Here is a 24,932-nt window from a genome sequence, read left to right on the forward strand (position 1 = left end):
AGATTCATGACTGGAAAAAAGGCAGCAGTGTATGATAAAGCAGGGAACAAGGAAATCTCTGACTGATTTCCTGTCTAATTCATGTGGATTGCTTCCTGGGGAAATTTTGGAGGATTTTCATAGTTGTGTTATAAAACATTGATTTGCATCTGAACTGGCAATACTATGTGCAATAGTAATGACAATTGAGATTAGCAGTATAACATCAGTAATAGTAACAAAAGCAGTAAATATTAAAAACAGTATTTATTTTGCATGTCTGAATTGTTTCTTACAATTGCCACTGCTGTTCATACCTTGTGTAGTACATTCTGAAATTGTCTTCCACTTTTCTGTACCATTACAGCTTTCTAAAAAAAGTGTAATTTATAATAACTTAAAAATAATTGCCTATATACTTCTGAATCAATTTGCCATGTTGTTCATCTGTTATTGTGTCTTGCAGTCAGTATTACACTGTTCACCATGCAAGCAGCTAGCATTGCCATCTTTATCATTATTATTATGTTCTGTTTGGTATCTGGGTAGAGCAAAGATCTCCATGGACCTTTTTTAGACTTAGTCTGGAAGCCGTGTCTGGTTATGTGATCTGCTCAGTGTCACACAGAAGTATGGAAGCTGAGGAAATCAAACCTTACACCATTGGAACACAGGAAACAGCTCATTAACAGCTCCTTAATTCTCCTAGCCAACTGCCAGACAAGCTTCCTGAACCATTGCTAAAAATGTGACCTTGGAGGATGCTCTTTGATCCTACCATTCCTTATTTTAGATTTGCATGGAATTTCCAACTATTATCTTGTCTGTTTTGAAATTATGAAATAGTTTTAATTCAATACTTTTTATATTTCAAAATTTTAGGTTGATCAAAGTTCACATTTATGGAGCCCCAATAGCCTTTCAACACCTATTGCATCGAGTGCTTCACCAACAATTTTTGATATACAGAATTCATCAGAGTCGACATCAGTTAAGTCTGCCTGGACAGAGCCTATAACTTACATAGTGGATGAGCTGAAGCCATTTACTACTTACCTCTTTGAAGTAATTGCATTTACCAGTGAAGAAGGGCTGATGGCAAGCTATATGCTAAGAACTCCGGAATCAGGTATGCCATTAATTTTCTGCTTCACTGAAGGCTAGAAAGAATTACACTAATTTAATGTATTTAGCTGTTTATAGATTTTCACTGAGGAATTGTGCTTCTTCTAGGTAAGCTGTTCCTTCTTCAGGGTAGTTACAAGAAGCATTTCCCTTCAAGCTGACAAATGATGCAAGCTATATGGGAATTACTGCAGCTGATCATTTACATGTGATGTTTTTATGGAATCCAGTCACTTCACCCACCATTTCCTTCCTTTATATCACTTTCATCTCCTTTGTTCTTATAGACCTACCTCTTTTTTTTTTTGCTTTCTCAAAATCATGAACATATCTGCATCTGAGTCATCTGAGGCCTATAATTAAAGATGAGAATATTATTGCTTGTATTTCTGTACTTGCTGTTATCAGTGTTTTTGCTGCTTATTATGCATTTTTACTGTATGTTTTGCCTGTTTTTCAACATCTGCATTTAATCTTGTGTTCTGAGTACTTGTACTGTGTAGCATAGACTAGCCACAGATCCTGCTGTGTCTAGTTCTGTTTGTATTTGAATTGATCACTAATCCCCAGCAAATGTTTTCTGGAGAGGGCCCTCTGCACCCTTATGCCAGAAGGTGTGTGGCAAAAGACACGTCTGTTGTAGCTCGTTGGACTAGGGCTCTCTTCTGAGCTTTTTATTGGCTCTTTTACCCACCAGTAGGGTTTTGTCATTTATTTTAAAAGCCCTGCATTTGCATTTGTTTTAACTGAGCTACACTGAGGTAGGTGACCAGCCAGTTCTCAGTTATCTGCATCTGAGCCATCCGAGGCCTGCAAATAAAGATAATAATATTATTGCTTGTATTTCTGCACTTGCTTACTTATCAGTGTTTTTACTGATTATTTCTGCATTTTAACTGTGAGTTTTGCCTATTTTTCAACATCTGCATTTAATCTTGTGTTCTGGGCACTTGTACTGTGTAGCATAGACTACCCACAGATCCTGCTGTGTCTAGTTCTGTTTGTATTTGAATTGAGCACTAATCCCCAGCAAACTTTTCCTGCAGAGGGCCTCTGCACCTTTGTAGTAGGAGGTGTATAGCTAGAGAACAATCTGTTGAAGCTTGTTGGACTAGGGCACTGTTCTGAGCTTTTGATTGGCTATTTTGCCCAACAGTAAGTTTTTTCATTTATTTTAGAGGCCCTTTATTTGTGCAGGTTTGTGCAATGTGCAGGGATGCACACTATCCCTCGGATCCGACTACTGTTTGCCGGGTATAGAAGAGTAGATTTTCCCTTAGCTGTAGTCTGTTCTCCAGAGGGTACTTTTTTAGTCTACAGATCTGTATAGTCTCTGAGCTACCCTCTCTTGTTCTCTTTATCTGTAGTAGTGGACTACCCTCGCACAAGTAACCCAACAGCCCATTTCTGATCAATCCCTGTTACCAACCATAGATATTACCTAACACTATGGAAGGACAATACCCCACCATTTCTGCAGCCTACCTGGTCAAATTAGGCATCTTGAGGCAATGTAGCAATTGCCTCATGTACACGGACAACCCACTTATTTTGCAGTGCTTAAACTCAACATGTGAGAGGTGCAGCTATATAAAAACATAGAATCAGCGCTTCTTCGCTCATCATTCCGTATACCTGGCCCCAGGGAGGTGTCTACCGTGCAACCAACACATAATCCCACAGACATGGCGGTCCTCTCTAAAAACCTACCCAAAGCACACAGACCTCCCAAACACAAGCACACTACACTTAGCTCACATGTAGATAAACACAGTGCACATAAAAACACACATGCCAGTGTCTCACTAGGTAAGCCATTAAGGCGTAACAAAATACCAAATGTACTAGTCATAGGAGACTCTATCAAAAGACACACTGATATACCACTCACCAAGTTGGATAAGGAGCAGGTTATGGCTAGCGGCCTGTCTGGTGCCAGGAGTTGGAACATCACATATGCAATCAAGTCTCTCAGCAGCAAGTACGGTTATGACTCTGTCATAGTACATACAGGTGTGAACAACCTGAGATGGACCTCTCTGGACAACATGAATAAAGACATGACTGAGCTCTCGGATTATGTGTCCCAGGTAGGTATGCCTCTAGCTTTAAACAGCATGCTATCCTCACCCAGGATGATGCCGCAATACAAGCAAAAGATGATTCACTTCCACAATTGGCTTAATTTCTGGTGTCATTCTAAGGGAATCCAGTTCCTGTCAGCCTGCAATGCTTTGCCATAGATGGTCTTCATCTGTCACCCTTTAGATTTTGGCTTCTGGCAAAGACTCTTGCCTTCCCCTCTAGTGCCTTTTTTAGGCAATGTCACAAGTTCAAAATTTTCCTCAAAAACCATCATCAGGACTAGGAGTCTTAACCTAACTACATTTGTTGGAAGCTCCCCTCACCTTAGAGGATGCTGACATTTGCGCTGTCTCAGATACATGGTTCAAGGCTCTGGGGAACACCCCTGCTATACTGGGTTACAATGCCTTCCACTCGCTCAGATCATCAGATGAGAGCAGGAAATGCAAAGGAGGAGGCAAATCTATTTTTACTAAAGAAAAATACTCCTTCAGATTGGTACGTCTAATTAAGTCCCTCAAACTTCTCCATGTACAACTGTCTGTAGGTAAAACTCTTCAGATTACTGCTAGTTATATGACCTCTTCCATGAGCCAGGAGACCTAAAATGCCTACCTGATTTTGGGAGACTTCAACTACCCATCAATAGATTTGTCTAACTACACCTGCACCAATGCACTCACCCAGAGATTCTTGAACTTTGTAAACTCCAATGCCCTGTACTAGTTGGTGGACTCCAATGCCCTGTACTAGTTGGTGGACTTCAATGCCCTGTACTAGTTGGTGGACATCGTACTTAGGGGTTCAAACATCCTGCATCTGTTACTCATGAACATGAGTAATCATTGCACCACCCCAAGTGTACAGTCATCTCTAGTAAGATCTGACCACAAGTCAATCACACTAGAAGCAACAATAGAGTCTGACCTTCCCCCAGCTGGACCTAAACTAACAAATTTCTCCAAGGCAAACTATAATCTCTTAAGAGATGATATTGCTAGTTTCATAACCCCTACCACTACTGATAGCAAGGATACCCATGCCGAAGCTTTTGCCAACGTCTTGTATCACAATTGTACCACAGTTGCATCAACTCAGCTGTACCTGATAGAATAAAATTAAGTTCCTCGTGTAAGATCAAGCCTGTTTGGTGGACATCTGCCATAACCAGGCTATATAACAGGAGAAAGAAACTGCTGTCCAAAAACAGTAAAAGATGGTCCCTTAAATCAAAGGACTCCCTTATTGGACTAAATAAGCAAATACGACACCTAGTGAAAAAATTCAAAGCATGCTACGAATCTAAATTGGCCTCCCTAGTCAAGAGTAACCACAAGGCATTCTTCAGCTATGTCCACAACCTTAAAGGAAAATCCCAGATTTCCACTGAACCTGGTGATATTGCTAACCTGCTGGCAGAAAGGTTCAGTGAAAACTTCTCCCCCCACCTTGTCACCACCCAGTATACCACAGAACATTGCTCCCACATGTCCTCCTCTAGAAATTTCTAAGGAATAGGTCCTTAATGCCCTTTCCAAGGTAAAAAACACGGCCTCTATAGGACCAGACAACATTCCTGGCTGCGTCTTAAATTGCTTAAAGCAGGACCTAGCAGCACCACTGAGTACCCTCTTTAACCACAGTCTAAGTACTGGGTATATTCCTGCAAATTGGAAAACTGACACTGTCATTCCCCTTCACAAAGGGGGCTTCTCTGCTGACCCTGGGAATTACAGACCAATAAGTCTGGCCAGCCTCATATGCAAGGCTTTGGAGAGAATCATCATGGACCTCATCAACAAGAATATAGGCAACCTCCAAACACTAGAAACATCCAAGTTTGGTTTTGTCAAAGGGAGATTGTTCCTACTGAACTTGGTGGACTTCTTTGAGACAGTCATCAAAGCCTTGGATGAAGGCAAAACTGTGCATACTGCCTATTTAGACCTGGTGGAGGACTTTGACACCGTCCTCCACTCAGGTATCATTGATAAACTTACCCAATTGAACGTAAACTAGTATATAGTTAGGTGGGTTGCTAACTGGCTCACCAGTAGAACACACACAGTTAAAATATTGGACTGTTCATTCATCTTCAGACCATTAACCAATGGAGTACCACAGGGCTCAGTACTGGGACTCCTATTGTTTGGAATTTACTTTTCAGAAGTACAGGCCAAAACAAAAGGCATGTGGCGAACAAAGTTTGCAGATGACTGCAAGCTGGGCACAATAACTGAATCCCCTAGTGTCACTGTCACCCTTCAGGAAGGTCTTACTCAAACCAATGATTGGTACCAGAGTCACAGGCTCATGCTTAAAAATGGAGAGATACATCATCCCCTTCAGCAAGGAAGATGTCCCTGCAAAGTACCACATTAACAACAACACCTTAAGTACCCAGTCAGTGGTAAGAGAGCTGGGCACACAGGTTGACAGTAAACTCTCCTTCGACCATCATGTTTCCGCAGTGGTGAGGAAGGTCATTTACGCTGCCCATCTCTTCAATAAGGATATTGCCTCCAGAAAAAAAAAAATGGGTTATAACCCCCCCCCCCCGTACTTCTCCCTTATTAGACCAATTGTAGAATACAATGCACCCTTTGGTATGTACCTCACCAGGCAACTCCAACAAATGGAGAGACCTCAGAGGTAGCTTACAAAGAAAATGTAACGTTTCCAACACCTGTCCTACGGTGATTGACTAAAATCCCTGTTGCTATACTCTGTGTACTTCAGACTACTCAGGGATCACCTCTGTGTAGCGTATAAGGCAACCACGGACCCTGCCCTGTTGGAAATGCTACACATTACTAAGACAAATAGTACTTATTGCATCCGCTCTAGTGACCTCAGCATGAGAAGGGATATTAACAGGACCTGCTGAAGAGACAGGTTCAACTCTGACTCCCCCTACTCTGGGAATATGGGTTTTCTCTAGGCAGTCCTGTTTCCTCCTATATGTTAAAAAGCTCTGTTGGCTGGCTATATTAAACTGTCCATATGTATTGTATTTAACTCATTCACTGCAGTGGAGCTCAGGAAGTTTGCACTGTAACTTCCAATGGGCGGAGCCTAAGCCTTTTGCCATAATCAAGTTATGTCCTCACATTTCAAACAGATGTTCATGTCTCTGGAACCATAGGGATTATGAAAGAAGTATAAATGGCAAACTCTTCAGCACAAGCTATTTTTGTAGTGGTAGTATTCTTTAGGTTCTAGGTCTTAAACCAAATTTTATAAGTCACAATAAACACAGTAACTATTACATTTTTAATATTTTGTAAACAACTTACAATATCTCAGCAACCACTCAAGTTACACATATACTATCAACAGCATTTTATTCATCCAGCTGAGACTTTCATATGCAGCAAAGGAGTTCTGTCTGTGTTACTTGGTTGTTGAGATATTTAGAAAAATGTGAAAATTGTATCTATATGAATTAATATAATAACAAACAGTTAATATCTGCACTAGACATAGGTCAAATATTAATGCAGTTGAGTTGGTATTGTGTAAGCTTCAACATGAAATCTTTTAAAAACTTGTACATAGCATGGTTTTAGAATTATTGATGCAAATATGAACAAGCAGTATTTGACACCTTGAGGCATTGGTAGGAGTTAACTGCAGATGTACCTGGAGGCGTCACTCGGATGTAGTGAGTTAATCATATCACTGTGGCCCATGTTATGGCTGAAAAGTGTCTATGAACTTATCTGGTTAGCAAAGGCTACCTAAATATATCACATTTTATCCTCTCTATTCCTTCTCTGGCTCTCTATTTCCCTTCTGTCTAGCATAATCAAAACTGTGAAACTACAAAGCTATTTTGATATATCCCAAATTGACTCTGTGTCTTAGCAACATTTTCTGAACAATGACCTGCCTTTGGTGGTCCACAGCCATAAATAAAATATAACAAAAGGAGGACACTCCTTAGATTATTTAGTAGATCCAAAATCCTTCTTCTCAGTGATAAAATCAAAAGCATTACAAAACAGCACTATTATGTCCATTAAAGGAGTCATGAACTTAGGGTGGCCCCTGAAGCTGGTGCTAATTATAAATCCTTCTTTAGCTACTGTATACTATAAAACTAAGCAACAATGTCCGACATTGCTCTGAAGTTCTTCATAATGACACCTTCAATTCTTACCCAATAGACGGTGATATCTTGCAAAGAAATCATTGCCAAGTTTACTTCTGAGATTTCTATTTAAAGCCCGAAATAATCTTAATTATTTACTTCCCCAATAATTTCTAAAGATTATTTACTGAAACTGATATTTAAGACCAAAACTACTTCCTTCATGGGACCTGACATTATATCTAGTTGTTTAATTAATAGTGTGAAACATATCCTTGCAGACACACTCCTTAAATGAAGTGTACCTACTAGTTTTGTCCCTAAGTGGTGCACTGCAGTAGTGAGGCCTCTCCATAAGGAGGACCTTACAACTGACCTGAATAATTGCAGACCTGTTAGCTTTCCAAGCCTCATCTGTATAGCCATGGAACATGCTATAACTGACCACATCAACTACGATATCACGAAGCATATTGGACTTGACCCCCAACATTTTGGCTTTGTGAATGGTAAATCCTAGCTGTTGAATCTGGTAAACATCTTCAAAGGGATTACAGAAGCTGTACACAGTGGTCATGCAGTAAATATGACACGGCTTTAAACAACCAATGCTTTCATCACCATTCATTGTTCCAGTATCCCACAGAAACTAAATGCTTTAAAAATCAACTCATCTGTGGTATGATGGATGCCAAACTGCTTGAAAGATAGAACCCCCACAGTGCAAGTTGCAGATGCCTCAACAGAAATTATGAAAGTGACTTGTGGTGTTTCTCAGGGCTCAGTGCAGAGACCTCTCTTTATTTGCCTTTTCTTTTCCAGATATCCAAGCAGAGAGCCAAAGCCTCTGCTAACAAAGTTTGTAGATGACTCGATATTGGGCTGGTTGTTACCAAGTCACCATGTGACACCCAGTCCCTCCAGAATAAACTCTCTCTAGTAAACCCTTGGTGTACTCAAAGTGGGCTGAAACTAGATGATAAAAAGTGTAGTATCATAATTTTTGGCAGACAAAACCCTCCCCTTGACATATTGCAGAGACAACATACCACTACAAAATGAAAACCTAGTCAAATCTGTAGGTACTTGGGTTAACTCCCTCCTGTTTGACAATCATTGAACAATGGTTGTTAAGAAATCCTTTTATTTAGCCCAGCTAATTGTCAAAGGAATATCATCAAGGTCTAAACAGGTAATCTACTCTCTGTGCTGTACTACTCCAAGGAAGCAAGAAACTTTTTCTCTTATCCAGCCTGACTACATTATCCCTGCGTTTGTGCCCTCCTGGACACCCAAGACATAAAAAAAGAAAACTAACTTAAAACAACTCTGCTGCCTCATCCCCAGAGCAGGAAAAGAGCCAAACTACTCTCTGTGCTGTACTACTCCAAGGAAGCAAGAAACGTTTTCTCTTATCCAGACTGACTACACTATGCCTGCATTCGTGCCCTCCTGGACACCCAAGAAATTAAAAAAAAGAAAACTAACTTAAAACAACTCTGCTGTCTCATCCCCAGTGAAGGTAAAGAGCCAAATCTACTCTCTGTGCTGTAGTACTCCAAGGAAGCAAGAAAGTATTGCAATTGAGGCTACCTCCTACAATTATTAATGTTGGCTAATTACTGCTAGGTGGTTAATGCATGCTCCCTGCCAGGACAGCCAGCAGCCATACCCTTCTTACTCTGTATCCCCCTAGTCTTGCCCTTAACCTAGCTTCTAAACTCTTCATCTACTTCTGTTTCTTTTTTTATATTTGTTGGTCATTAGTCTTAAGGTCTCCTATCATGGCTACCACTGTTGTAATTATATAGATATATAGCCTTTCCCCATTATTAACTTTGTTTCTTTATTTTTTCCTAGTTTAATTCTAGTTTAATTTAAAGAGTTTATCTCAGCTAGTTCTTAATTCCACTCTATTCAGTCCTTACCCTCCCAGAACCACTGTAATCCTTCACCTATACCAGTACTAGAAAGTGCCTTACCCCCTTGCATACCTTCCTTGGAACTTACCACTCCACTGATTGTTTTTCTTTTCTGTCATTACCTTTCTCTCCCTTGGCTCTACCAGCTCCGTTCGCCCTGCGGGCTCACTCCGCTCCCCTACCCCATCGTCATTCCCCACCCACCCCACTACCTCTACACTTAGCAAGCAACTCCCACCACTTCCACTACCCAATCCTAATTACCCATCATACCCTCCATAAGTATCCCCTCCCCCAGTCCATCCTTGAAATAAAATTTACATTTATAATCCACTAACAAAAACTACCCATCCTGATACACTACCAATCAACCTAAACCATTATTTCTAATTATAATCCAACTTTGCCATCTGAATTCACCACATTTAACCTTCCAAAGCGTATATCATGACCCTCAAGCTCCTACCCCTACTCACACAAATAATACTTCTAATTACCTTAACTTTCCTATACTATCTCACCCAACCTACAGATGCAAACCATTCCCTTCCATTTCACACTACTACACCATTCTCTATAAAATATTTAGACACTTCTACCTTTATATCTCCTTACCTCTACCCCCTGAACACTACTATGCTCTTCCCCTATTTACTCCTAACTAACTTTAAAAACACTGAACCTAACTATACTACTTATACATCCACAAAACTCACTAGCAGTATTTTACACCCCAAACTCACCGAATATCTCCTCAATCACCTAATCTCTATCCTTCTCTCTGGTGATATCCATCGTAATCTTGGCCCCTGCACCACACATAATCCTAGCCCCCAAATCCATCCCCCAAGCAACAGGCAAACCCCTTCACTTCTCAGCACCAAGCGCTCAAAGCCTTTGTAACAAAATCCCAGACCTTCATGACTAGCATCAACATAATCAACCTGATATTCTCTCTATCTCAGAAACCTAGCTTAAGCCCCATATAAAAGACTCTGAACTAATACCACCCAACTCCCGCATATTAAGGAATGATGTAACAAAAGAAAGGAGGAGGAGTAGCACTCCTTTACTCAGCACCCCTCCTAGTCACCCCCTACACCAAAACCTTCCCCAAATTTGGCAAGGCTGAATACCCGCCCTACTCCACCTAAACAAGCACAAACTAATATTTGTTCTCTCCCTGTATATCCCCCCCGGCAATAATATTTCCTCCCTGGAAGACATTCTATCCTGGGTCTCCATCAACATCACTCATGAAGCCATAATCCTGGGTGATGTGAATATAAACTGGGCCACACACAACTAATTAACTCCACTACCAGGCCTGCCAACGACTACAATACTGGAAGTACAATTGACTGGATTCTAGTATCCCATCCTCACTATATCTCAGACAGTGGTATCCTCCCAGACCCACTAGCCAACCATTACCCCACTTTTTCCCACAGTCTCCCCTCATCCATACAACTAACTCATACTTATATATCCACACTCTGCCTAAAAAACTTCAACACAGAAGCCTTTTCAAATTCCCTAAAAACCACTAACTGGAACCCATTAAAGACTCTTTCCCTTGATAATGCTGTCTCTTACTTTCTCTATTTTTATAAACATGCTCAACTCCTTTGTGCCACTAAAAAACAAACGTACAAAAAGTAACCCTGTACCCTAGCTAACCAAAAGTACCTTAGCTACCATGAGACTTTTTGACAAAGCCTGGTTATGGTACCATAAAAATAAAAACACTATCATCCTCAATGAATATAAAACACTATGTAATAAAGTCAAAAAACTTATTTCCTCAGACTGCAAAGCCTATTTCTCCACTCTCCAAACTAACCATAATACCAATCCTAAACCTTTTTGGAAAGGAATCTCATCTCTCCTCAATCCAGGGAAAAAAAAGAAAACCCTTGCAGTAACTCAGATGCCTCTGATTTAGACCTAGCTACCCCATTTACCTCTTTCTTCAGAGTCCATAAATAAGCTAACTTCATCCATCACCAACAGCTCAGCAACCACTCCTCAGCCTGCATCGACCCCTTCCTCACCCATTAATCCTTCTCCACATCCTCCTCCTTTCTCTAGCAAGCCTGTCTCTACAGCCACCATAAGAAACTTCTCTAAAAATGAAAACCTGGTACCAGTGCCCAAGACGAAATTCCTTCCTACTTCCTAAAAGTAGGAGCAGAAGCAATTGCTCTCCCCATCGGCATACTTATAAATTGGTCAATCTCAGAATGCCAGGTCCCCCAGTTATGGAAGAAGGCCTTTCTTATTCTGCTCCATAAAGGTGGCAATAATAATGAGAATTCCAAACTTTCGCCCTAACACCATCCTATCCCCTATATCCAAACTATATATATATATATTTTGTTGTGTAAAGCAGTGCAGTCAGCCCAGAACAAAGGGGCAATATTAATATTGTGCAGAGTTTAGTATCATTCTGTTTGTATGTCATCGCTTGTACTTGGAGCTGTATGTCTGATGAAGCAGCAGGACCGCGAAAGCGCTCACATCAATAAACTTGTTTTTTGCACCGAATTTTGCTGAGTTCTTCCTGGCTCGCTGAATACGGAATTTTGGATTCTTTTATATTGGTCTATTTGAATGGAGTTTTGACAAGTATTCTGACACAAAGTTATTTGCTGTTCCTTTCTTCAGTACTTGGGTCAAGAGTTTTTCGCATATATATATATATATATATATATATATATATATATATATATATATATATAAATATATATATATATAAAACTCCTTGAAAAATGTATCCACCAACAACTCTTACCTTATCTCATAAACAACCAGCTTTTCACCCCCATCCAGCATGGATTTAGACCCGGACATAGCACCAACACTGCACTCCTCTCCTTCCTAGAAACAAACAAAGCCTGTGATTCTGGCCATTTTGTGTCCACCCTCCTCCTTGACCTCTCCAAGGCATTTGACACAATTTCTCACAACCTACTTCTTAACAAACTCTCCAAACTAAACCTATCACCCTCTTGTACCAAGTGCTTCTCCAGCTATCTTACAAACAAACAGCAAGCAGTTAAATGGAACAATGCTATTTCACCCTTCCTTAATATTCCCACAGGAGTCCCCCAAGGTTCCATTCTGGGCCCCTTACTATTCAACATTTTCATTATTGACGTCTACCAAGCCATTCCAAACTCCAGCCTCATCCAATATGCTGACAACTCCACCATCATCTGCTACTCCACTTCGATCTCCACTCTTAACAAACTAACCCAAAGCACTTTCTCTTCTACAGAGCAGTGGATGCTTGACAACCATCTGGCACTAAATGTAACTAAAACCAAACTTATGCTATTCACCCCCACCAAAACCTCCTCCCTAGATTTACACTCATTCATAGTCATTAGCAAAAACAATACTTCCCTAGAAATAGTCTCTGACACCAAACTACTAGGAGTAATCATTGACGATCAACTAAAGTTCGACAAACACTTACAGGTAAATATAAAAAAAAAAATAAAAACTTGGTATGCTTTACCGCCATAGTCGTTATAATTACCCCTCCACCAAGCTTACACTAGCAAATACTTATCTCATCCCATCTATCTATCCCCTCCAACCTGCAATCCTCCCTCAAAACAACACTCTCCTCCTGTTACAACAAGATATCAAAATTTGCTGCTATTCACAGCTAGTTCCCACCACTGCAATTCCCTTCATCAACTAAGCTGGCTTGAGCTACCTAACCTCCTAATTTTCACCCAACTCATCTAAGCACACAAGACTGATTTTCAACCCGTCCCTTTGTCCCTCCTTAGCCACTACCTTCACAATGCATGAGCCAGACCGCATTCTAAGATCTAATTCTTAAAAATTAATTATGTTGCACAAACCAGCATGACCAGTAAGAAATCAACTAATGTCCTTCTCTCTAGCACACCTCTGGAATTCTTTACCATCCACTATCTGTTCTATCAGCAGTCTCCCCTCTTTTAAAACCTCACTTCACTCACACCTTACTTCACAATGGGAGGGCGCTTGCTCCCATCCTACCTGATCCTTCTAATACCCTCCCCACTCTCCTACAAACAAAATATTCCATCACTGCCCCCTCATCTCTTTTGAGTATTTTACCAACTACTGAATAGTTAACCCATGCTAAAAAAAATATTTTTTTCTTATATTTTATTTGCTCTCTATTGAAATTTATTTTATATATTCTTGTTAAGTTCCATATTTACTATGTATTCCTGTAAATCTTTTTGTAATGTGTATGTAAAATGTGTACTTTGTATATTTATATTCTGGAGCTTTTCTCCCCAGGACTCCATTGAAAATGGGTTCTGTGTAGCCCAATGGACCATCCTGGCAAACAAACTGCAAATAAATACATACATAAATAAATAATCTCTCCATTATATTCAGCATTGATCAGGCAAATTATTGTGACAATGCCCACTTTGAGATGTATCTCACTAAATATGTCAAACAATTAGAAATACCCTAAAGGTTTCTAACCAAAAAGATTACAGGCCTAAAGTCCCTGATCTTCTAAGAGAGGCTGGAAGCTCTAGGCCTTTATTCAGTATCTTACAGAAATTTGAGGTGACATCTTGGTTTTGTTTATTGTGCCATTAAAGACCCAGTTGTCCTGAACCTCCTGTATCTTCACTAGCTCAAAATTTCCCCTAGGACTAGGCTCAGAGACTTAGATCTCCAACAACAAATAAAACACATTGGAGGGATAGGTTTGTAACCCAGCACTTCCTAAACCTCTGAAATAAACTTCAGTTGCATGTTAAGGAGTGCTATTCACTATCTTCCTCTAAACATAACCTAGATAACTGAATGAGCATCTACAAATGTACTCCAGGATTAACTGCTTTGGCCTTCCTGGCTGTAGAAAGGAGGTGTAGCATGGGGAAGGGGTGCTATTAGGGCATGAATAGTGGTCTTGGAATATCTATGAATCTATGGATCTAAAGCCTTCAGTGGTTCTCCTGTTGTGACATTGTTAGATAAGCCTGCAGTGGTTGACATACTACTGGTTTAATACAGACCTATGAAATAAATCTGTGTAGGAAGAGTTACATGTAGTTGAGAAAAAAAGAATAGAACAGAAATGTTAGTCAACATATTTGAATTGTATAATGTAGAGGCATTTTGATTATATGCAACATGTATAATGATTTTGATCACAAGAACACTGGAGTAAAACAACAATACAAATGTTAAGGATAGTAATGGTGCAGAATGCAATATGCTATTAAAAGTTATGCTTAAATCATTGAATCTGCCAAATACTATATATCTGTGTACTTCTCAGGTGTATTCTAAGCACAAACTGAAGTCACTTGCTTTGCAGTTAAGGCTCATATACATAACACAAGCAGAAGGTTATGAATCAAAGTGGAAAATGGTAATTATAAAATGAGGGGAGGTCAAGAAATAAGCAGAGAATAGGATTTTGGGTGCAAGCACTAATGACTAAGATTAACATTGATCTCCCACAGGCAAAGTCTAATGCATGTTTCCAATGCACAGGTTCAAGCTTTTTATTACTACAGCTACCTCTACTTCCAATACCACAAAAAGCTTTCATTGTACAAGACTTGAGGTTCAGATGTAATAAGATTAGCATTCCTATTCAACCACTTGATGTTATGCTGCTCAAGCTGCATGCCACTCATCTGTGTCTAACTACATGCAAGGAATGCTTTATTTTCTGAAAAAAAAAAAATATATATATATATATACTTGTTTCCCAACTTTCTAAGCTAGTATAGTCCAGTTTTCAGGTTAAGTGCTGAATTCAGGGCTGTGTTACAAATCTCTGTTTGCCAATACCTTACTTGGATAGAAGGAAGTTTCTCTGTTCACCTGTGAGAGAGGGGAGCTTTGAGCAGCCTATCTGTCCCTGGAGGAGTGGTTTCAGCCCGAAATTAGTAGTTTTTTTGGCCATTTTGGGCTAATTTCTATCTCTTTTATTTCCCTGCTATAAATACCACATTTGCCCAGTTTTGCACGCCAGGTTAGCTAGGGCATAACTATTCCCGGCTCCACAAAGTCTCCTCTTCAATTTTTCCCTTGGAATTAGACAAACTTTCAACTTAAGCAGTCAAGCCATTCATTTCTCAGCCTGGCACTTGCTCAAAACTCATAGCAAGCACTTATAAACTCTAGCACTAGACCCTCCTATACTGTGCAGAAGGACAAGGCTCTCTATTCAACCTTACCAGCCATTCAGTAAAACAGTTCACTGTACCTATCCAGGCATGTCCAAAGGGCAGTTTCAGGCGTAGTCTCCAGTCCAACTGGTGAATCTGGGCATTTTGAGGCAATATTACAACTGCCTCATGTACACACACAACCCTCTCCTCCTACCACCAAACACTAATACATGCGAGAGATGCAGTTATACAGCCAAATTAGAGGCTAAGCTCTCTCAACCCAAGACTGGATCAGACAGTCAAGAGGAGAAGGGGAATACTTGCATCACACCACCAGTCTTACATAGACCCATTAAACCAGCAGTGGCAAAAAACACACATAAATGCACAAAAACATACTCGGAGACTCTAAATAAAAATCTGCAAAAGCAACAGAGACCTCCAAAGCAGACATCCAAGCAACCTCCACCCCCCCAACACAAATCATGAAACACATACTTTACAAAACCAGTGTACCATGCAATCACAGCCCTTAAGGCAAAATAACATACCCAACATACTAGTAATAGGTGACTCTATAGTCAGGCACACTGACATCCCACTCACTAGGCTGAATAAGGAGAAGGTTACTGTCAGGTGCCAGGATCCGCCACATAACACAAGCACTCAGGTCACGCCAGAACAAGTACAAATACGACTCTGTCATTGTCCATGTTGGTGTGAATGACCTGAGCCGTACCTCCCTGGACTACATGAAAAGAGATATGGAAGAGCTCTCTGATCTTGCAGCCCAGGCCGGTATGACCCCGAGTAGCATCCTGCCCTCACCAAGAATGATACCACAGTATAAAGAAAAAATGATCAATTTCACCAATTGGCTAAGTTTCTGGTGTCATTCTAAGGGGATCCAGTGTCTGTCCGCCTGGGATGACATGCTCAACAAGCCACGCTGCTTTGCTAGAGACGGGTTGCACCTGTCACCCTTAGGCTTTCAAATACTGGCCAAGGCTCTTGCCACCCCCGTAGTGCCTTTTTTAGGCAAGGCTCAAAAGACAAGCCCACCACCATAAATAGCACAAGTAACAAAAAACTGAGGGTAATGCTACTCAAGACCAGAAGTCTAAACCTCAAAATGCACACACTCGAGGCACTCCTCAGTATGGAGAAAATCGATATATGTGCAGCAACAGAAACCTGGTTTAAGGCTCCAGAGAGCACCCCAGAATTACCAGGCTACAACTCATACCATACATTTCTACCACAGAACCCGGACTGAAATACAAAAGGTGGGGGCATATCTATATTCATCAAGGATACCCACATCTCCAGGTTAGTAGCACAGCACGATGCTTCAGACATCATCCACGTGCAACTAACAACAGGCAAAACTGCAATCCAAATTGTAGCTTGCTACAGATCACCCATCATGTCCCAGGACCCCCATTCCACATTTATGGAAACACTGGGAAATATAAAGGTCCTACCAAACACACTAATATTGGGTGATTTCAATTACCCAAACATTAATTGGGAGAACTACTGAAGTACTAACTCCCTTGCCCAACATTTCCTAGAATTTATAAACTCAAACATCCTGGATCAACTGGTCAGCACTGCCACCAGAGGTAACAATATATTGGACCTGGTCATCACCAACATGGGCGACCGGCGCTCCACACCGAAGGTCAACCCCTCACTGGTTAGATCTGATCATAAACAAATCACTTTGGATATCCACATTCTGCCCCCACCCCTGGACAAAGAAACCACCATGAAAAACTTTTCAAAAGCAAACTTCACGTTACTTAAGACCGAGGTGGAAAGTTTCAAAGCCCCCATGCTAAAGGATAACATTGTCCAAGCTGCAAAATCCTTTACTAATGCATTCTACAGGCACCTCCAACAATGCATGGATCATGCTATCCAAGCAAAACCAAGACTCACTCCTCAAAGAAAAGGAAACCAGTCTGGTGGACTCCTGCCATAAACAAGCTATACAATAGCAGGAGGAAACTAGTTCAGAAAAGAGTAAAATCCTAAGAAGGGAAGACAGCCCTGATCAGTATCCGCAAGAAACTACAATCCCTCATAAAATCATCCAAAGCGAGTTTCAAAAGAAAAATTACCAAGGACTCCAAAGATAACCACAAGGCATTCTTTAGCTATGTCAAGAATCTAAGTGGCAATGCTTAGATCTGCTTGGAGTTAGTGCAGAATGGTACAAAATACACTGAACTGACTGATATTGCCAACATCCTGGCGGACAGGTTCAGCGCAAACTTCACCCACCTCTCACCCCAAAAAGGGCCCATAACCATACCAGAAGAATGTAGAGCTCCTGAAATCACAGACACTCAGGTTAAAACAGCCCTCTCCAAAGCCAAAAACACAGCATCAATGGGACCAGATGGTGTTTCAGGCTGCGTCTACATGAGCTCAAAGACGAACTAACCCCTCACCTAAACACACTGTTCAAACTCAGCCTCCCCACAGATTATGTACCCATAGAGTGGCACACAGCAATGGTTATTCTACTCCACAAAGGTGGAGCTACAACAAACCCTGGGAACTATCACCCTATAAGCCTGACTAGCTTGGTCTGCAAGGCTATGGAGTGCATCATCATGGAACTCATTAACAGAGACATTGGGAACCTCCAAACACTGGACCCTACCCAGTTTGGCTTTGTTAAGGGCAGATCATGCCTCCTAAACCTGGTGGACTTCTTTGAGACAGTTACCAAGGCTATAGATGAGGGAAAGGTGGTGCACACAGCCTACCTAGACCTCGCAAAGGCCTTTGACACCATTTCCCATTCTGGTATTATAGACAAGCTCACCAGCCTGAACATAACCCCCTATGTCACAAGATGGGCTGCCAACTGGCTCACGGACAGAACCCACATGGTAAGAGTTACGGGAGCTAGGTCTAACTCTACACTGGTTACAAGTGGCGTTCCCTAGGGCTCAGTCCTAGGACCCCTCCTGTTTGGCATATACTTCTCAGAGGTACAGGCACACACAAGAGGACTATGGCTGACCAAGTTCGCAGGCGGCTGCAAACTAGGGGCTATAACTGACTCTGTGGTTGACACAAACATCCTCCAAAAGGGTCTCACTGAGACAGATACCTGGTGTCAAAATCATGGCCTCAAGCTAAATGTCAAAAAGTGCATAGTCATCCCCTTTGGAAAAAACAAAGTATCTACAAACTATCAAATAAGTGGTAGTCCCCTAAATACGGAAGACGTAATAAGGGATCTGGGGACCCAAGTAGATAGTAAACTCTCCTTTGATAAACACATTGCCAAAATGGTTAGAAAATCCTTCTACGTGGCCCACCTTATCATAAAAGGGTTTGCATTCAGATCAAAAGAGGCCATTGTGTCCCTCTACTCATCGCTCATCAGACCCATCATAGAGTACAGCGCCGCATTTGGGATGTATCTTACAGGACACCTGCTACAGCTGGAAAGACCACAGTAGTACCTCATCAAGAGGATCACTGGCCTCAAACAGATGCCCTATGCAGCTTGACTGAAGAAACTCCAGCTGTACTCAGTTGCATACGGCCTACTCAGAGGTGATCTCTGCCTGACATACAAGGCCATGTCCAACCCAGAACTGATGGACATGCTCCACCTAAAGAAAAGCTTATCCCCTCGAGCCACATGCTCTAGGGATCTAAACCTCACCACAACAATAAATAGGACATGCTGGAGGGATAGATTCCTGTCCCACAGACTTCTCATGCTTTGGAACAAGATCCCAATCTACATTAGGTGGAGCTCCTCGCTAACACTCTTCAAGAGAAACCTTGACGAGTGGATGGGAAACAGAAAGTTTACCCCATGGATCACTTCAGTGGCTCTGCTGGACAGAGGCACAGGGAACTAATCTAAGTGGGCGGCAAAAGCCAACACATTCTGGCTAGGCTTATAAATGCCTTATGGCAGATAGCCTAGTACCTACCTATGAACCTATGAGCAAGTATTCAATGTTCTTTAGTGACCAAATATGTCAAAGCAGACTGAGCAGATTGTTGTAAGGTATGACATTTCTAACATGTTCCTGCTTACCACACTCATCCTCTCTCCCTTGTACTTTCCTCCTTCCTCCCCACTTCTCAGAAAACTAAATAATGACTCCCTACATACCAACTTTGCCTATACTCTCAATCTTACTCTTGACCACCCTTCTCTCAACATACCATCTCACCTTCTTTGAAATTTCACTTAACAACTATCACAATGCTTCACAAAAACACACTTCTACTTTATTCACTTTCACATCATACTCTAATGTTAATTCCACCCCTAGCTATCATCTACCTATATTCCACAGGCTACATCACCTTACCTACCTCCTACAATCAGACAAAAAAACAAAACCTCTCACATTTCTAAAGAGCAATCTTTTAACTAAACTAGTTAATCCTACCCTACAAGATGGGGACATCCACCCCAACCCTGGCCCTATCTCCCCTCCTCCCCAAAACTGCTCACCTAACCCTAACAATAACTTCCTCATAGGACACCTCAACATTCAAAGCATACATAAGAAAATACCCTTCATCCATGCCCTCTTAGATATCCACTCTTTTGACATCCTTTGCCTCTCTGAAACCTGGCTAAACCCAGGCACAAAGACTCAGAGATTATACCCCAAGGTTATAATATAGTAAGACATGACCGCTTAAAAGCGTAAGGGTGGTGGAGTAGCAATACTTTTCAAAATCAACTTAACATCTCGACCCAACCAGCATGTCCAAACCAAGATAGCAAAATAGAAGCCATCATTATTAAACTCCAACTAAATGCCAAAAAAGCCCTTTACTTTATATGCATGTATCTTCCTCCAGGTAACAACATTCCAATATTAGAAGACTTTCTAAGCTGGGTTTCTACCACCTACCCCAAGAAACCATAATTCTTGGCGACGTTAACATAGATTGGAACACTATTAATGATGACAATCCCTCCTCTCATGTTAACCTACATGGTTTCACCCAAACCATTACCTCAACTACTAGAGTCCATAAGCCCAGTAAGAGAGAGAGTATATTAGACTGGATACTCACAAATAAAGTCAACAAACAGTATAAAGTAGGTACTATGCCAGACGATTTCAGCGACCACTCCCTAACCTACATTACTAGACAAAAATCAGAATGTGTTAACCTCCCAAATACTAGGCTAATCCGTTCTATCAAGCATTTTAACATAGACCTCTTCCAAGCTGAACTGAGAGCATGCAATTGGAATTGCTTAAAATCACTTCCCTGGAGGAGGCAGTCTCATTTTCAATACTACCTTCTTATCCATACTTGATAAACATGCTCCTGAACGTACTATTAGAGTAAAAACCAAAACAGCCCCATGGCTTACCAACAATACTAAAAAACTCATTCATACTAGAAACAAAGCATGGACAAAATAGAGATGCCATAGACAAAACCCTGATTTAGTTCTTTTTCGCCAACTTAGAAATCTAGCTAAGAAATCAATAATCTCTGACAAGAAAAATTCTACTGTGAACTTCAGGAAACTCATCTTAACAATTCTAAATATTTCTGGTCATCAGTAAATAGACTTCTCTCCCCAGGAATTGCTAAAACTCCATCCCCACTTAATGCTGACCCAGAAACCCCTCTCCAGACTGCTAATGCTTTCAACTCTTTTTTCTTTGAAACTATTCAATCCCTAGCCAAACAAATGAACACCAACAACTCTTATATTCCAAATAATATAGCTAACTCCTCCTATAACTTCTCTCTAAAACCCATATCTACTTCTTTCATCTATAGACTCATTCACAAACTGAAACCTTGCACCCTTCTGCAGACAAGCTCCCTTCTCTCTTCCTTCAGAAAGCTGCCAAAGAAATTGCATACCCTATATCCTTACTTATAAACAGAACTATCCAAGAGGGAACCATCCCTGACATCTGGAAAATCTCCTATATTATCCCACTACATAAAGGTGGTAACTCCCTTGACCTTTCCAACTTTAGACCCATCGCCCTTCTCTCACCCCTAGCTAAAATCATGGAAAAATGTATTCATCAGCAACTTGTGCACTATCTCTCTCTTCACAACATAATAGCAAACTGTCAGCATGGCTTTAGACCTCACCACAGTACCACCACTGCCCTTCTTTCCTTTGTAGATACTATCAACAAAAATCGAAACAACAATACTCTCTCTTCCGCTCTCTTCATTGATCTCTCTAAAGCTTTCGATATGGTCAACCACTCTCTTAATCAACATTCTTGAATCTCTCTCTTGTGATAAATTCGCCATTAAATGGTTTAAATCTTATCTTAACAACAGACAACAAGCAGTAATATGGGAAAACCATATCTCTTCACTCTTGCCCATTTCCATCGGAGTTCCCCAGGGCTCCATTCTTGGTCCACTCCTGTTCTCTCTCTTTATTAACGATCTACAGACTGCAATCCCACAAGCAACCTGCATACAATATGCAGATGATTCAACCCTTATCTGCTCGGCACCATCCTCTACAGAACTGATCTCACTGACCCAAAATACCTTTAATTCCGTAGAAACATGGTTTTCTAAACGGTTTCTCCTTCTAAATGCCAAAAAAACAAAACTCCTCCTCTTCTCCCCACCACTCGGTCCCCCCCTCTAAACTTTACCATTTCCTCAAATAATGGTACTCTCATCTCACCTGATCTCACTACAAAACTTTTAGGAATAACCATTGACAATAATCGTGCCTTCGATCAGCACATTAACAACAACATCAAGTTAGTTAACAGAAAAATAGGATGCCTTTATCGCATCAAACCTTTTCTAACCCCAGCAACTAGAATCAAAATTGCACAATCTCATCTTTTATCAACTCTCCTATATGCTTCCCTATTTATACAAACCTTAAGAAAAGTAACCTCAACAAACTTGCAACCTGCTATAACAACATAGCTAACCGCCACTAGTAACCCATTTAGGACCCACCATTGTATAAACCTAAAACAACTAGGCTGGCTCAATTTCAAAACTACCTTATAATTCCTCAACTCACTATTGCCCACAACATTTTACACCTACCTGACAACACCCCAATACTCTCTCAACTTCTAATCCCTTACAACAATCTCAACTCACTTCGCTCCTCTTGTAAACTCATGACAAAATCTATAAAGGCAAACAACACAGCAGGTGATTCTTTATTCACTAACACAATAGGTAGAAGTTGGAATCTCCTACCTAGTGACATAACTCTGACTACATCCCTGCCACTTTTCAAACAAAAAATTAAACACTACTTCCAAAATCATTGGCTGTGTTCCTGCAATACACCTGACTAACCATTTTCTCTTACCCTGTTTCCCCTCCACTCTTTTCTTCTCTACCCACCTCAGTTTTGTTTCTTTCACTGTTTTGAGATTAAAGTATGTACTTTTGGTACAATTGTGTATATTTAATGAACTGCTTATTGTAAACTTGTTTCTTTTTTAAATTATCTTTCTTTTTGTTTTCGTAATATCTGATCTTAGCTATTATCTTAGAGTATTAAATTTTTTTTATGTAATGTACTTAGTATATAGTGGAGCTTTTCTCCTCGGGCCTCTGCTGAAAATGGACATGTATGCAGCCAGACTAGCCCGGTCAACAAATGTAAAATAAAAAATAAAATAAAATAAATAACATGTACAGAAATCAGAAACAGAAGAAATGCTACCATATGTAATACCAGATTGTTCTTTGAGTAGAAATGTTTTTGCATAAAGATGCCCATTACCTTCACTACGCTGATTATCTGTCTTTGCTGGATATTGTGCACCACGTGAAGTAGTGTAAGATAATGGTTTGTCATTTTGTAAGCCAAGAATCTGGGTATATTCATGAAGCAGAAGGAATTTAAGTATATTACCTCAAGTCAACAAAACAATAAGGAGATAGAACAAGTGGTCCACTTTAGAATTGTGTAAAAAGAATGATTGATATGAAAATGTATGTTTCCACCTTTCATTTGAGTGTAGAAGTACACTCTACAGTTCGTATGAATTTCACAAACACATTTGCTAATGAGAAGACATCTGGATGCTAAACTACCATTTACCATTTATTAACATGATAAATGAGGGCAGGAGCTGGTGGCAGCTGATGGTCAATTGTGGAGAGAAACCCAAAACATGACAGTAAAATCACAAGTGTCTATAAGGGGAATAAATGGCCAGTGATAAACATGGCATATTTACACTACATCTCTGGCCTCTTCTTCCTATCAGAGTAGAAGGTCAGGATGGTGCCTCCTCAGGTCACTGAAGTATTGTTGGCACTGCTCGCCAAAGTGGGGAATGCAAGTGGCATCCAACATTAATCTGGTAAGACTGTACCAGACATCCATTTTATACTGGGGTCCCTCACAAAAGTCCCCACCAGGTGCCCCCAATAGTTCCTATTTAGCAGGAAAAGAAAAGCTTTCTTTAGAAATCAACCTTGGGACCCTGCCAGCGTCAGTGTCCCTGGAAGCCATGTCCATTCACCAGGTCACAATCCAGGGAACTACAGTAGCCCTCTCATGATCACTCAAGTTGATGTCAACACGTGACCTGCGACATCAAGCAGATACTAAGTATGATCAGTCACTGTGATAGTATTACATAACAAGAAAATACATCGTTATATGATAGTGTTAGGATGTGAACAGTGCCATAGAAAAGAGTGTAAAAGCATGACAGTACTTATGTCTGTTGACACTTTCACTCTTTAGCCCCTATATATGCTATACAACTGCAATATATCCCCCAATCCCACAAGGGCTCAATGACCCACCCATGCATTCTCAGTGCACTTTGAAAATGCATATATGAGTTCATAAGCCTGACTGAGTCTCTTAGTGTGACATTGGTTAATTATGTGAAGAGATAAATGTGTGATGCAGGAACATTCATTAAAATGAAGCTCATTAGCACAAGGACTGTGCAAGAAGATTCAAAACTGTGTCATAAAAGCAACTGTGCCTGCTATGGGCTTCATCATGTTACTGAAGACTCCTGCAAACTGTACTGTGGAACACAGATGTAACTGGTTAATATAGATAACTGCAAGCAAACTGGTCTTACAGAAAGGTGAGTGGGAAAAGCTGTTTTATTAGTTGTGTTGTAGTGTTACTGCATCATGATATCCATGACAGTGTTGTACTGTACAGCTGGTTAGGTATATTTATTTATTGCATTTGTTTACCAGGAAAGTCCACTGGGCCTAAAAGAGCCCATTTTCAGTGGAGGCCCAGTAAGATACAGAAAAAATATAAACATTAATTGGTGCAGAAGTAGAAATAATGTTATAAGTAGTAAATAAAGTAACATATACAGAATATATACATAAAAACAGGAATCTAGTTTGTTTGATTACAGTAATATATACAGAAAATATACATTAAAGCAGAATTCAATTAATTCAATCACAGAGGTATAAACAGAGATATATTAATCAGTATTATTGTACCAATATCAACAAGTGAAGATAAAAATAAAAAATAAATACGGAGAAAGTATCAGTCACCAGTAGCAAAAGACACAGGTGTTTACTCAGTGTAAGTGA

General features: G+C 40.5%; 1 protein-coding gene across 1 annotated transcript in view; it reads left to right on the forward strand.

Moving 5' to 3' along the window:
- PTPRQ (protein tyrosine phosphatase receptor type Q) overlaps window positions 1-24,932 on the forward strand; it is a 4,272,575-nt gene that overhangs the window by 585,361 nt on the left and 3,662,282 nt on the right. The window contains exon 6 of the mRNA XM_044087226.1: window positions 862-1,108. Within this exon, the coding sequence (XP_043943161.1) occupies window positions 862-1,108 (247 nt within the window). The remainder of the gene's footprint in view (window positions 1-861; window positions 1,109-24,932) is intronic.

The sequence above is a fragment of the Protopterus annectens genome, chromosome 11.part0, assembly GCF_019279795.1.
Source record: "Protopterus annectens isolate FY-2018-M chromosome 11.part0, PAN1.0, whole genome shotgun sequence".
In the NCBI taxonomy this organism is placed as follows: domain Eukaryota; kingdom Metazoa; phylum Chordata; order Ceratodontiformes; family Protopteridae; genus Protopterus; species Protopterus annectens.